General features: G+C 43.1%; 1 protein-coding gene across 1 annotated transcript; it reads right to left on the reverse strand.

Annotated features, from left to right (window-relative positions):
• Positions 1-1102: 1102 nt before the first annotated feature.
• LOC144697781 (putative G-protein coupled receptor 139) lies at positions 1103-3612 on the reverse strand. The gene is made up of 2 exons (XM_078569777.1): positions 3543-3612; positions 1103-2004 (listed from the first exon to the last, which is right to left on the reverse strand). Exons 1-2 carry the CDS (start codon positions 3610-3612, stop codon positions 1103-1105), a joined length of 972 nt encoding a protein of 323 aa, XP_078425903.1.
• Between the last annotated feature and the right edge of the window lie 11196 nt (positions 3613-14808).

Consider the following 14808-nt stretch of genomic DNA (forward strand, 5'->3'; position numbering starts at 1 on the left):
TGGATCAAGAGGAACCGGTGGATGTGCTGTACTTAGATTTGCAAAAGGTATTTGATAAAGTGCCGCATCAAAGGTTATTGCAGAAAACGAAAGCTCACGGTATCTCGGGTAACATTTTGGCATGGATAGAAGGTTGGCTGGCTAACAGCAATCAAAGAATAAGCATAAATGGATTGTTTTCAGGTTAGCAGGATGTAACGATTGGTGTGCCACGGGGATCATTGCTGGGACCTCAACTGTTTATAATTTATATAAATGACTTGGATGAAGCGATTGAAGGGATGGTTGCCAAATTTGCTGATGACTCAGATGTCAGTAAGAAAGTAAGTTGCAAAGAGGACATATGGAGGCATCAAACAGATATAGATAGGTTAAGTGAGTGGGCAAAGATCTGGCAAATGGAATATAATGTGGGAAAAAATCCCATTTCATCAAATACTTTCGTTTAAGTAGAAAGATTAACGTTGATGGGGAGAGGGTCGCAGTGAAGCAGGCGAACGAAAGAACGAGATAAAGAAAGAAAGAAAAGAAAAAAGAAAGGAATGAAGGAAAGAAAGAAAGGAAGGAAGGAAGAAAGAAAGAAAGAAAGAAAAAAATGGAAAAATGAAAGAAAGAACATCCGTTTATAGAGAGCCTTGAACGACTACAGGATTTTCCCAAAGTGCTTTACTGCCAACTAAGTATTTTCCCATTCTAATGAAGGAAATACTTCCGCAAATGTGCAGAGAGCAATATTCCACAAATGTAATTGAAAAATACTCAGATAGCTGCTTTTAACTGGTTTAAATGAGGGACAGTTATTGTAAGAAGCTGGGGAAAGCTCTTCCTGCTCATTTCTGAAATTCCGACCGTGGGTTGCTACATTCGATCTGAGAGAGCAGATACTCACAGTGGTTTAACATCTCATCTAGAAATGCAGCAATTGTGTTAGTTCGGTATTTCTTCAGGGACACAGGGGGACTATCGGCACTGGAGTATGGGCCTGAAATCTCACAGATCCAGGAGCTAGAACGCAGCACTTTCTGATTCTGGAGAGAGAGTGTGCTACACATTGAACTACTCTGATGGAAGTGAAGCAACGCGAGGACGTTTTAGCGTTTGTTTACCGTTTAAACCAGCCAGTGAACGTGGTGACGGGCCACATCAAAACCTTTCTCAGTTCCTCTCGGAACTTCTTCTGGGCCACCGCGTAGATGAAGACGTTGTTGCAGGAACTGACTAACTGGAGCATGTTGGCTGTCTCCTGGAGGATGTACTGCGGGTCATTGAAATTTAGGCTCTTGAAGTAGCCCTTACCTGTAATCCGCACGTAGAGGAAATGTCCGACATAGGTGGCCCACAGGAGGAGGAAGCTGAGTGCAATGGAAAAGAGCAGGATAATGGATCGCTTGCGATTGACCATCTCGGGGTCTCTGTGACTCTTGGTGCCCCGGAGCCTCCTGCGGGCTCTGATGGCCGCTAAGATGTGCCTTACGGTCAGGGCATTGAGCAGCAGAATGAGGAAGAAAGGGAGAAATGGGGTTAAGATGCGGTCCAGCCAGTCATAGGCCTGCCAGGCGGGCAAAGTGAAATAGGTGGATTTGCGGTCGCAGAACCAGGGTACCCCGTCCAGGATGTACAAGGGCTGGCAGACGAAGTACAAAGGGGCGTTCTTGACGCAGCTCAGGGTACTGACCAGTCCTATAACAAGCACCGCAGTTTTCCCGGTGCAATACCTGGTCTTCAGGCCCTGGCAGCAGATGGCCACAAAACGGTCGATGGTGAAGGCGACCGTTAGCCAAACTGAGCCATCCCGGGTGGCAAAGACCAGCATGATGCTCACTGCGCTTGCTGGGGTGGTGGACAGGACACTGTCTCGAAAGTAGATCCGGCCGATCCGGTTGAGGATTGCGGCGGTGATAATGACCAGGAAATCGCTCACCGCTATCGCCACCAGGTAGCAGGTGATGCACCGGGAGAGTCCACACTGTCCTCGGGATAGGATTATGATCGCCACCACGTTAGCTGATAGATGAACGTGAGGGATAAAAAGAGTGAGATATTACCGAGTGAACTGCAAACACCATCTACTGCCTTATCCAATCAGTTACTGATCCCCTCCTAATCCGTCCCTTTGCCATCTCTAGACCACAAATCTTCCAAAGCCATTGGTAATTGTAAAACATCCAATGCTGGATTAGACGTGTGTCAATCCAGAAGGCATGGCAATCTGTTCCCACCACAATCTCAGCTCTCTGGTCACTGAGTCAGACCCCGGGGCTATTTATCCAATTTAAGTTCATCTGAGACAGCTGCCGATACCCACATTCATACCAAATCCCGTCGGTCCATCAACCCTACGCTCGCTGATCTACATCGGGCCCCATTCGGCAACGTCTAGTTTTCAATAACCTCGCCCTTCGAATTTCCAACCCCCCCACCCCCCCCCACATAGTATCGCCACGGCCTGCGCTGTAACGTTCTACAATTATCTGAGGCCTCAGCGTACCTCCAATTCCGCCCTCTTGTGTGTATCCCTGAAATTATCATTCCTTTAGCCTCGGAAATGCCTTTAGCCACTGAGGCCCTCAGCTCTGAAATTCCCGCTCTCAACTTTTCTGTCTCTCCTTCCTTCTTTAGGATGTTCCTCATAACCTAACTCTTTGATCAAACTTTGGGTCAAATATCTACTTACATCATTCGGTATCAAATTTGTTCAAGTTCTTGTGAAGCATCCCCACCATAAGTACTGCAATGGCTGAAGAAACAAGGGCAACTCCACCTCCCAAGTGCAAACTAGAGATGGACAATGCATTTTGGCCTTGCCAGGAGCACCAATGTCAAGCTAATGTTTAAGAAATATAATTATCCAAAGTGTAGGAAACTTACCAGCACAAGCCAAACATATAATAGAATAAATATCTTCAATCTCCACTTATTTCTCTTAAACATTCCCATGATCAATTCCATAACTACATTAACAATGGGGATTGCCCAGCAGGAACTCGCTATATTGTAACTATGACACCCCTCCAGAAGTCGCACTGCACATTCATGTAAAAACTAAATGTATTTTTACATTACGATTCATATAACATCATGATTGCATTGTATTATTTGTTTTCCGACAATAAGAGCAGGACACGAAAATGCATTTGACCACACCATGATACACTATTATTCCACATAACAGTAAAACACTAGGTTGCATTTCACTATATTAGAATAAAACCTAATGTTCAATAATATAACAAAATATTGTTCAGGCAATGTCATAACTTTCAATACATATTTTGGTAATCTAATAAACTATCTCTATAAATGTGCGGCAAAATATTCTGAATAAAATCTTGTAATGATTCAGCATGGACGTGCAAGTAATTGACATTAATTTACCATAACACTGTATAATATCATATAATGCACCTATATATGTATATATGGCCACCTGGTTTGATTCTCTTACACTCAGTCAAAAAGTCAGCCAGATCCTGAAAGGGAAGGTGTAAAATTTATGGACACTTACAAAAAAATAAATAACTTAATTGTGATCAATTACCTACCTGGGGCACCAATAATAGCAAGAATCGGATAGCAAGTGGCAAAGAAGAGGCCATTCGCTGGTCCGTGCATCCTCTTTCGCAGACTAAAAAAAATCCAGCGAGCTGTAGAATTTAGCACTGCGTCACTTTCAAAGCGTTCCTCCTTTATTCCAAGTGAGAGTCTCCAGAGAGATAATTAAGTTACAACATACACCTTTGATACGGTTCTGTGAACAAACAGATTGACGTCCTGTTTCTTGCATTTGTAGCATTGGGAAGGTGGATGATCCCATTACACTTACAGGCGAGCTGTTGGCTGCAAATTCTGTGGTTTCCCCCTCTCCACAAACGATGCCTTTATGCCGCCACAAAGCAGAGCCCCTGATGGTAGACACTGAGCTGATGTCCTATCTCCAACAGAAAATCTCCTCTTCCCATCTCTATCACGTGCCCAATTATTTCGTGTTTTTAGGTGTCAGATTAGTCCATGTTTTTCTTTATTGATAAATGGTTTAGTGTTTAATGCTTTAATGTTACCTAACTGTTTTAATAGTTTTACAGCTGAGCTATTTGAAACCACTGTTAGCTATCAAGGGATGACATCTAAAGTGGAGACCATCACACGGAACTTCTGGGCCATATGGAAACTGCAGAACTGTTCGTTTTTCCTGATAAACCACAAATATAAGAGGCTCAAACTACAGAGTTTCTGATACAGATGCAGTTGACAAATGGTTTGGTGCAATATAAACAGAGGCATTGTCAGGTGAATTAATAACTGAAAAATAGATTCGAAATATAGAATCAAGTGCGCAGGCAATGCAGACACGGTTAATGTAAAGTAGAAAGATGCATGTTCCAGTGTGATAATAACTGAGATAGAGCCGATTGGAAGGTGAACAGTGACAGGTGTAATGTAATATAAAAAAGAGACATGATTTCCTTTCGGTAACAATTAAGAAAGAGCCTAGTGCAATGTAAACTCACGCATGCCCGAATGGAACATTATACTTTCTACACTCCACCCTGCTCTCAAGCCCATATGTCCGTCCTTGGCCTGCTGCAATGTTCCAGTGAAGCTCAACGCAAACTGGAGGAACAGCACCTCATCTTCCAACTAGGCAATCTACAGCATTCCGGACTTAGTATTTAGCTCAACAACTTCAGATCATGAACTCTCTCCTCCAACCCAACTCCCTTTCCGATCCCCCTTTTTCCAATAATTTTATATTTTTTTAAAAACATTTTTCTTTTCCCACCTATTCTTAAATTTATTTCGATCTATAGTTTTATCTCCACCTTATAGCCCATTTCGATCCCTTTCCCCCATCCCACCCCCACTAGGGCCATCTGCCACTAACTTGTCCTGCTTTTTACCCTTAATGTCCCCATTAGCACATCCCTTCGATAATATCACCACCATAAACACCCCTTTGTCCTTTTGTCTATGACATGTTTGGCAATCTCTTCTTTGCCTCCACCTATCACTGGCCCTCTAACCAGCTGTACCTGACCCAACCCTTCAACCAGCTTATATTTCACCACATTTCTATGTTTCTTTAGTTCTGATGAAGAGCCATACGGACTCGAAACGTTAACTGTGTTCCTCTCCGCAGATGCTGTCAGACCTGCTGAGTTTTTCCATTTTGGAACATTACACTTGATGTCTTATAGGAATATAGACAAGACCTCCTGCAATGAGAACCGAGAGGGGGTCTTGTATAATAGAATGAATGGCGTGGTCTCGTCAAGTCATTACTGGACATGGCTTAGAAGAATGCAACAGTAAATGAGACAGTGTCAATGTGATATATATGCGTCGCTCAATGCAGTAATAACTTAATAACTGGTAATAACTGGTGCAATCTAAATAAGGACATGGTCTAGCTTAATGTTGGCAGACGCAGGATTGAGTGTAGTGTAAACAGGGATATGATATGTTGTAATATAAGCTGTAACAACGATGAACAATGACATTGTCTAGAGTAGTACTAACTTAAAAAGGGCCTAGTGTAATGGAAACAAACGCATAGACATGGACATAGAAAGGGTCTCCTGTCATATAAACAGAGACAAGGTCGAGTGCGATAATAATTGAGACAGGGTCAATTGTTATACAGCCAGAGTTAGAATCTTGTGCAATGATTACTTGGATAGATGGCCGTTTTATTAATCAAGAAGTCATGGACTAGAACAATCATAATTAGGGCCTGGTGAAACAGTAAATGGGACAGAGCCTAATGTAATAATCAAGGATCCAAAGACTAATGAAACAATAGTGAGGGTCTGTAGAAACATAACCACAGGCAGAAGGTAAGGTGCTAATCAAGGAGACAGGGACTAAGGAAATAATAAACAGGGTCTGGCCAAATACTATCAGAGTCACACCGAAGTCTATCTATCAACGACAAAAGGCAGTAAAATAATAATCAGAACCTGGCAAAACACTAACAGGGGCAGAGCCTAGTGCCACAATCAAGGGTGGGAGTAGTCCAATTATAACCCGGACCTGGTAAAACACGAACAGAGGCTCAAATTTCATTGCAAATTTAATCTCACGATTTGGTTTCTGCGCAAATGGCGCCGAAAGCGGTGAATTCTCTGGTAAGTTCCATGCTGATCTGTAAATCGGTCGGCAGGAAAACGGTTATTTAAAATGTGAGATAGGCAGTTCTTTTGCCCAGAGATAAAACAATAGCCAATTTATAACGAACCTCGTGGATATTAGCACAAAATGATAAACAACGGGCACTATGATGAGAGTCATGTATTTAGGTGAATATTATGACATTGCGGATACCCTGTTGTGCTGGAATGTCAATACGAATATCGAATATGTTTCTGTGAAATGCAGTCGACTAGTTCTGTGTGACTTCCCGTCGGCCTTGCTTGTATGCCGCACAGTCATCCATTTTTGTGCGGCCAGACGCTATCGGGAATTCCCCGTTTTTTCGGTTATTGACATTTCGAGGTCTGCCTGCAATATCGCACAGTCCCTTTCCCAGCAACTCTGTCATGTGCTGGAGTCTTTACTCGCAGAGTCTGTCACTGTTAATGATAATTCTGAATATTACAGAACTGGAAATCAGTCCTCACTGAATTGAAACATCATTTTAAATGCAAAACACAGAAGGGAAGCGTTTGTTTAAATGAGAGAGAGAGGTTTGTTTTTCGCGTATGGCGTATGTTGTATATATCTGCCTGGATGTTGTCAATGGGCTGTATCATATTGCACTCTGATCCTCAGCTGCTGGACTGAGGGAGGCAGCGGCGCCTCAGGCTCTCTCTTTCAGATCAGGCATATAACCCAGGTCCCGTCAACCCCTTCAGAGTGTTAACGAATTCCCGGCAGTATTGTAATGATACCACCCAGTAAATACACATGGAACCACCTCCCAGCTCCTTACTACAGGGGGAAGGAGGGCAGCAGCACCTACTGACAGAACCACGCCCTGTTCAATAGAGAAATGTGGAAGGGGATTTAACATCCAGCTCCAATGAAGCGAGAGATAGCTGTAAGCTTCCCTCATTCAGCCTGAGGGTTATTCACACAACACACAACCAGACACCATGGATCCGTGCGGCCCACCACTGATCTCGCGGACACTGCCCTCTGCAAGTGAACAGTAGCCCACATTAAGCAGGGCATCCCAAACTGTGTGTTGCGCGACACCCAGTGGGGTTACGAGGCCGGATTCGGGTGTCGTGAGTTCCGAAGCAGCAACAGACTGAGTGCAACAGCTCCGCCCCCTTTGAACCCTCGGTTTATTTAAACGGCAGGCGTGGCCTAATTTACCGATTTTCGTGCCTAAAATCTTTCAGTCCAGCTCTGAGGTGCGGCCTCCCAGTGCAGCCCAGGGCTGCAGTCTCCAACTCCCCGTCGTAAAGACCCTTAGCTCCAGGTAGCAGAACGATGAAAATCCTCCTTGTTTGCACTCTTTGTGTCTGTTTACCCCGTGAGTACCGATCACACAAACCGATATTGTGTCTATTTAATATAAAGCTGCCCGAGGTCCATCCCAATTACAGACGCCGTCTGGGGGTTTAACCCGGTTCTCTGATTCGGCTCTGATGGTCCATTAAACTCTCTCTGTTTAATTTCCAGGAGTTTTCAGTCAGTCAGTGACACAAACCCCGGCAGCGGTGACCAGGAAGGAGTGCCAGTCTCTCACCATCACCTGTGTTTTCCATGCTGGCTATTGGGATATTTTCCAAACGGGGCTTTTCATCAGACAAACCCAGACCGGGGCAGAGTGGGAGCGGGTCTCCGATGGTGGGAGATTGTTTGTGTCAATAAATAAAACAGAAAATACATTTTCGTTGGAAATTCGGGATGTGAGAGTTGAAGACACTGCCACCTATTACTGTAAAACTCAGTACTACGTTACACAGCGACTGGCCTCCGCTTCCCGCGATACAAAAACTCTCACTGCAGATTATCACAGAAACAAGTGAAAAAGCGGAATTACTCTGCCGTTAAACGCCCACAGTTCCGCCTCACACCGTCTGCCCCACAGTCTGGTTTAGAATGAGTTTGGTTTATAGCCATTAACATCTTGAGTTTTAAAACTACCAAGTGTGTGCGGATGGTGAAGGCTTCCCCGGGGTTGGTGTCGGTGAAACAGAGGAACATAGAAACATAGAAATAGGAGCAGGAGTAGGCCGTTCTGCCCTTCCATCTTGCTCCGCCATTCAATATTATCATGGTTGACCCTCGATCTAAACACCATATTCCCGCTTTCTGTCCATACCACTTGATGCCACTAATATCCAAAAATGTGTCGATGTTTTCTTGAATATACTCAGTGACCCAGCCTCCACAGCCTTCTTTGGTTGAGAATTCCACAGGTTGACCACCCTCTGAGTGAAGGAATTTTCCTCATTTCGGTCCTAAATGGCCTTCCTCGTATCCTGAAACTGTGGCCCCAGGTTCTAGACTCCCCAACCAGGGGAAAGATCCACCCTGCATCTAGTCTGTCTAGCGCTGTTAGAATTATATGTGTTTCAATCAGATCCCCTCTCATTCTTCTAAACTCTAGTGAATACAGGCCCTGTCGAACCAATCTCTCCTCATACGACAGTCCTGCCATCCCCAGTATCAGCCTACTGAACATTCGCTGCACTCCCTCTACGGCAAATATCTGCTTTCTTGGGTAGAGAGACCAAAACTGCATGCAATGCTCCAGGTGTGTTCTCACCAAGGCCCTGTGCAACTGCAGTAAAACATTCCTACTTCTGAACTCAAATCCCCTTGAAATGAAGGCCAATATACCATTTGCCTTCCTAATTGCTGCACCTGCCTGGTTAGTTTCATTGGATGTTGTACAACGACACCCAAACTCCTTCGTACATCTATATTTCCCAATTTATCACCATTTAAATAATACTCTGCCTTTCTGTTTTACATACCGAAGCGTATAACTTTATGTTTATCCATGTTATACTACATTTGCCATTTGTTTGCCCACACACACACACAACTCGTCTAAATTGCCCTGAATCCCCCTTGCATGCTCCTCACATCTCACAACCCCGCCCACTTTTGTGTCTTCAGCAAACTTGGAAATATTGCATTTGGTTTCCTCATCCAAATTATCTATATATGAATAGCTGGGGCTCAAGCACTGATCTCTGCGGTACACCACTAGTCATGGCCTGCCACCTGGAAAAAGACTCATTATTCCCACTGCCTGTTTCTGGTCTGTCAACCAATTCTCAATCCAAGCCAGTATCCCTTTTGCCCACTAGCCTCTTATGTGGGACCTTATCAAAGCCTTCTAGAAATCCAAATACACCACATCCACTGGTTCTCCCTTATCTATTCTCCTAGTTACATCCTCAAAAAACTCGAGTAGGTTAGTTCAGCATGATTTCCCTTTCATAAACCCATGCTGACTTTGCCTAATCCCGTTGAGGCTTTCCAAGTGTTCAGTTACCACGTCTTTTATAACAGACTCTAGCATTTTCCCCACTACTGATATGAGGCTAACTGGTCTGTAATTATCTGTTTTTTCTCTCCCTCCTTTTTTAAAATAATGGGGTTAAATTTGCCACCCTCAAATCTGTAGGAACTGTTCCAGAGTCTATAGAATTTCGGAAGGTGACCACCAGTGCATCCAATATTTCCAGGGCCACTTCCTTTAGAACTCTGGGATGTGGATTATCAGGCCCTGCGAATTTTTCAGACTTTAACCCCATTAATTTCTCCAGCACAATTTTTTTCACTAATACTGATTTCCTTCAATTGCTCGCTCTCACTGGGCCCTTGGTTCCCTAACATTTCTGGGAAATTATTTGTGTCTCCTTTTGTGAAGGCAGAACCAGAATATGTCTTTAATTCTTATGCCATTTCTTTGTTCCCAGTTATAGTTTCCCCCGTTTCTGACTGTTTGTTTACTAAACTTTTTCTCTTCGCATATTTATGGAAGCTTTTACAATCAGTTTTTATGTCCCATGCAAGTTTACTCTCATACTCCATTTTCCACTTCTTGATCAATCTTTTTTCCAGTTTTGCTGAATTCTAAATTGCTTCCAACCCTCAAGATTGCAGCTTTTTCTGGAAATTTTTTATGTCTACTCGTTGGATCTAATGCTATCCCTAATTTCTTTTGCAACCCATGGTTGAACCATCTTTCCTATATTATTTTTGCTCCAGACAGGAATGAATAATTGTTGTAATTCATGCATACGTTCCTTAAATATTAACCATTGCCGATCCACTGTCAGCCCTTTTCGTAAGGTTCTCCAATCCATCATTGCCAACTCTCCCCTCATAACCTTGCAGTTCCCTTTATTTAGATTCAGGACACTAGTTTCGGATTCAACTCCTTCACTCTCCATCTTAATGAACAATTCTATCAAGTTATTGTAGCTCTTCCACCAGGGACGCTGCACAACAAGATTGTTAATTAATCCTTTCTCATTGCACAATACCCAGTCTCGGATAACCTGCTCTCCAGTTGGCTCCTCAGTGTATTGGCCTAAAAAAACCATCGCGTCCAGACTCCAGGAAATCCTCCTCCACAGTATTATTGCTAGTTTGGTTGTCCAATCAAAATGTAGATTGAAGTCACCCATGATTACAGTTGTACCCTTATTGCAAACGTCTCTAACTCAGTAATTTATTTTCCAATTTCTGAATGGGGATTGGTAATGACTGATCCCAGTTACAAACCCCTAACACCAGATGGGATCCTGTTCTAACAGCTGGAACCGGGAACCGCAGTCCCCGCTGTTTAACTAATGTCCGCACATCTCACCAAGTACCCGCGGGTATTTTATACTAACTTGTAACATAGGCAGTCACAGTGGGAGAGAGCAGGGCAAATATATTTTTAAACATTAATTCTCCGGGCCCGGATAATGAATTGTCGGGTTGATGTTAATATCCTTGTAATCTGGTTATATTTCATTGTAATTTCCACCATTCAGTTTTCTTTATTTGATATTTTTCTCAGTTTATATGAAGCGAATATCGCATTCCCGGGACCGTTTACTCAGAGCTCAGGGCCTCACAAAGAACAGTTTGAACCGATAGAGACTTTGAAACATTGAATATTTATGATTCATTTAAACCCGCTGTATAATTGTGAGGTGTTTACTGCCTGATCATGATTTCCCGGCAGGTTGAGTTGTCAATGGTTCTTGTACCTGTGAGAGTGGTCTGCTAATTTTGTAGATGGTTCCGGGATGGTGGTGACTGTCACAGCCGGAAAGTGACTCTAAAGCCCGCGTGTTGCAGACTGTGCCAGATAATGTTCACCGTCAGATTATTATTGTGATCAACATCGTGTCAATCACATCGAAGCTAAAAAAAAACGATTTTTAAGGGATCTTTTCCTTTGCAGGCTTCGATTTGGGAACAGGAAATTATTCGACAGTCGGGTCATTTTACCCGCCATTTGCTTCAATTGTCTTCATATACCCAATCACTTTCCTCCTTCTCCATCCTCAGATCGAAATGTGAAAGTTTGGATCTGCAGACACTTCTCTACATTGAATGTCGATGTTTGAGAGATGGGATTGCTGTAATTTATCTGTATCTCTGATTACTGTGAATTAAAAACTCAAAGTGCAGTGAGAGAGTGAGGATGATGCATTAATCTTATAAAAGAGAACAGGGACATAAGGAAACAATTCTAAACTGAGAGAATGTTAATTTAGAACCAGCAAGAAATAATTCATCGAATGGGAAAGAACGATTGGATTATCTCTGGGCCGTTCAAAGTACAATCCGAGCCCAGGGTGGTGGGTGGTGTTTATGGAGAGAAGGACTCCAGTTTGGAATGCTGTGTAAAGTCTGGCCTCTTACTTAGGGAAGGTTCGACATGCTTTGCAACAAATGTTCATCAGGCTGATTCCTGAGGTAAAGGGATTGCCTTATGAGAAGGGATTGAGTAGGCTGGGCCTGTGTTCCCTGGAGTTTACAGGAATGAGGGGCGATCTCATGATATCCTTAAGGGGCTTGAGAGGGAAGATTCTAGGTGGGAGCTTCCTCAGGTTGGAAAGTCTATAACTGGGAGCCACAGTTTCAACATAAGGGGTCGGCCATTAGAACTGTGAAGAGAGAAGTTTCAGTCAATGCTGATTAATCACAATCGCTTTCATTTCGATCATGCTGGGCGCAGTGATGCTGATACTTATTGTCCCGGACAGTCAATTTTGGAAACTGATTACCTCACTGAAAATAAATGTTCACTCGGGGTGTCGCTCACCAAGGAAAATAGAAGGACAAATGTAACATACATCATAGAACCATGCCGAGAAGTAGGATGATATTCGGCCCATCGTAGAGGTGCTATCCCTTTCAAAGCACAATCCAATTTTTACCAAAACGCATGTATTTCCTCATGAGGCTGTACATTTTTCCTGTTGCAGTAGAGATACATCATCCGTTTGAAAGTTCCCACTGAGTCTGTTCGCACCAACCATTTTGATTGTGCAGTGCAGATTGGAAAAATTCTCGATTCAAAAGAAAATTATCATCTCTGCACTTAATCACATTTGAATGACTGTGAATACGGTTGTAACAGGCTTCAAGTTAAGAAAAACGAACTTTTCATGTCATTGACAAATTCTCCCAGGTAAACAATGGCTAAGCAAACAAATAATGTTCATTTTTCTATTCTCCAGATTCCAGTTCCCTGGTGTCTTGGTGCCCACCTCTACACACCTCTGCTGTCGGTGACACCACTACTTGAAGCTGTGAATGTTCAGGGTTAGATCACGGAGAGAGCTGTACAGAAAACTGAACATGGTGGGATTACAGACACATAGTGATACAGAGCGCGGAGAGAGCTGTACAAAAACCTGAACATGGAGGGATTACAGACACGCAGTGATACAGAGCGCGGAGAGAGCTGTACAAAAACCTGAACAAAGTGGGGATACCAGATACACAGTGATACAGTGCACGGAGATTTTCGATGATAGATAGATAGATAGATAGATAGATAGATAGATAGATAGATAGATAGATAGATAGATAGATAGATAGATAGATAGATAGATAGATAGATAGATAGATAGATAGATAGATAGATAGATAGATAGATAGATAGATAGATAGATAGATAGATAGATAGATAGATAGATAGATAGATAGATAGATAGATAGATAGATAGATAGATAGATAGATAGATAGATAGATAGATAGATAGATAGATAGATAGATAGATAGATAGATAGATAGATAGATAGATAGATAGATAGATAGATAGATAGATAGATAGATAGATAGATAGATAGATAGATAGATAGATAGATAGATAGATAGATAGATAGATAGATAGATAGATAGATAGATAGATAGAACGGCTCATCTATGTTGTCATCTCATTGTCCCAGCACCTTTCCTATAACCACCTCTGTCCCTCATTGAGCCCAAATAAAATGCAATAATTACACAGCTTTCGTCTTCTGCTAATCCTGTCTTTTGACAGTACTTGAGTGTGTGTGTGTCGATAATTGTCAGGAATCATTCAGAAGTTCACTACTGTTTACAAACGACTACTTTGAACAAAATAATAACACTGAATAGAGCTCGTTTAGGAGAAAGCACGATTATCTTTAACATTTACGGCTCTGAATTGTTCCTCTGGTGAGGTTTTTGTGTTCAATCCTTTCAGTCATCATGTGCCTCAAGCTGAAGATTTAAACATTGGTTTCGACAAGCTGCCGGGTCCGGCCCTTGCGTGTCTGTGTAAATGGAGAACTGTCGGTAAGAATGAGAGGGAGCAGATTATTTTCTGTTCCTCTGAGAGATGCAGCATTGACCCTGCAGATATCAGTAATCTCTGGAGTCCGCCATGATTGTCTTCCCCTTGGGTATAACAGCTCTCAGTCAGGTGGAGTCAGTCACACGGGCCTCTGTCATGATGTTTCCGCTCCGTTTTTACCACACAAATCCCTGGGTCACTCACTATAACACAGAAGCCTGCGCTAAGGCCCTAAACATCATTGCTTCCTCGCACTTTCACATCCTATAACAGTCAGATGTTTATTAGAACCCCTGCCTCTCTTTATGTAAGATTACCAGCAGCCTCTGTTATTGACACACCGGAGCCGGCCTCTGTGAATATTATTGGACCAGGCCCCAGTCTGGCCCGGGCCCGGCAGTCAGAATTCCCTTTGCAAATCCAAGGAGGGAGATGTTGTTTGTATTTTTGGAGAGGGCGGGAAGGTCACAGCAGCAACAATGTCCCAGGAACACGTCCTTTGCTGGATGGAGAAACTGTCCAGAGTTTCTCTGCCTTTAATTCCTCCTCCTGAGTGTAAGAAAATAATGGATAAAAGAACAGAAAGTCTAACACATAAATTCTCACTGTGAGCACTGGGCGTTATTAAATGGTCAACTCTCTGGATTGAGGCTTCAACCCACAACCGCTTGACCCAGGGGTAAAAGTGACGCTAATTCGTCAATGCTGACATGATGTATCCCCAGTTCCCATTGCATTAGTACAACGGCAACATATGACAGATGCTAGAAATCTGAAATAAATACCGAATGTGCTGGAAATCCTCAACAGGTCAGACAGCAGGTGTCGAGCCTTTATGTTTTCCGGGTCGTCATATTTTTTGCAGCCTTGGGGAAAGTGTGGAGAGGCGGGAGGATTTTGGAGGCTAATTAAAAACCGGCGTTCTGTCATACGAACACTCTTCCCGTGGTGAACGGAGCCGGGAGAGGAATTTGAACACGGATCTTACAGCTCAAAAGCAGGAGGACCACCAACTGTACCACTCGGGAGTGCAGTGGCTGTGGAGAGAAGCAGAGTTAAAGTTTCTAAT

This window comes from Cetorhinus maximus, chromosome 23 (assembly GCF_964194155.1).
Source record: "Cetorhinus maximus chromosome 23, sCetMax3.hap1.1, whole genome shotgun sequence".
Lineage (NCBI taxonomy): Eukaryota > Metazoa > Chordata > Chondrichthyes > Lamniformes > Cetorhinidae > Cetorhinus > Cetorhinus maximus.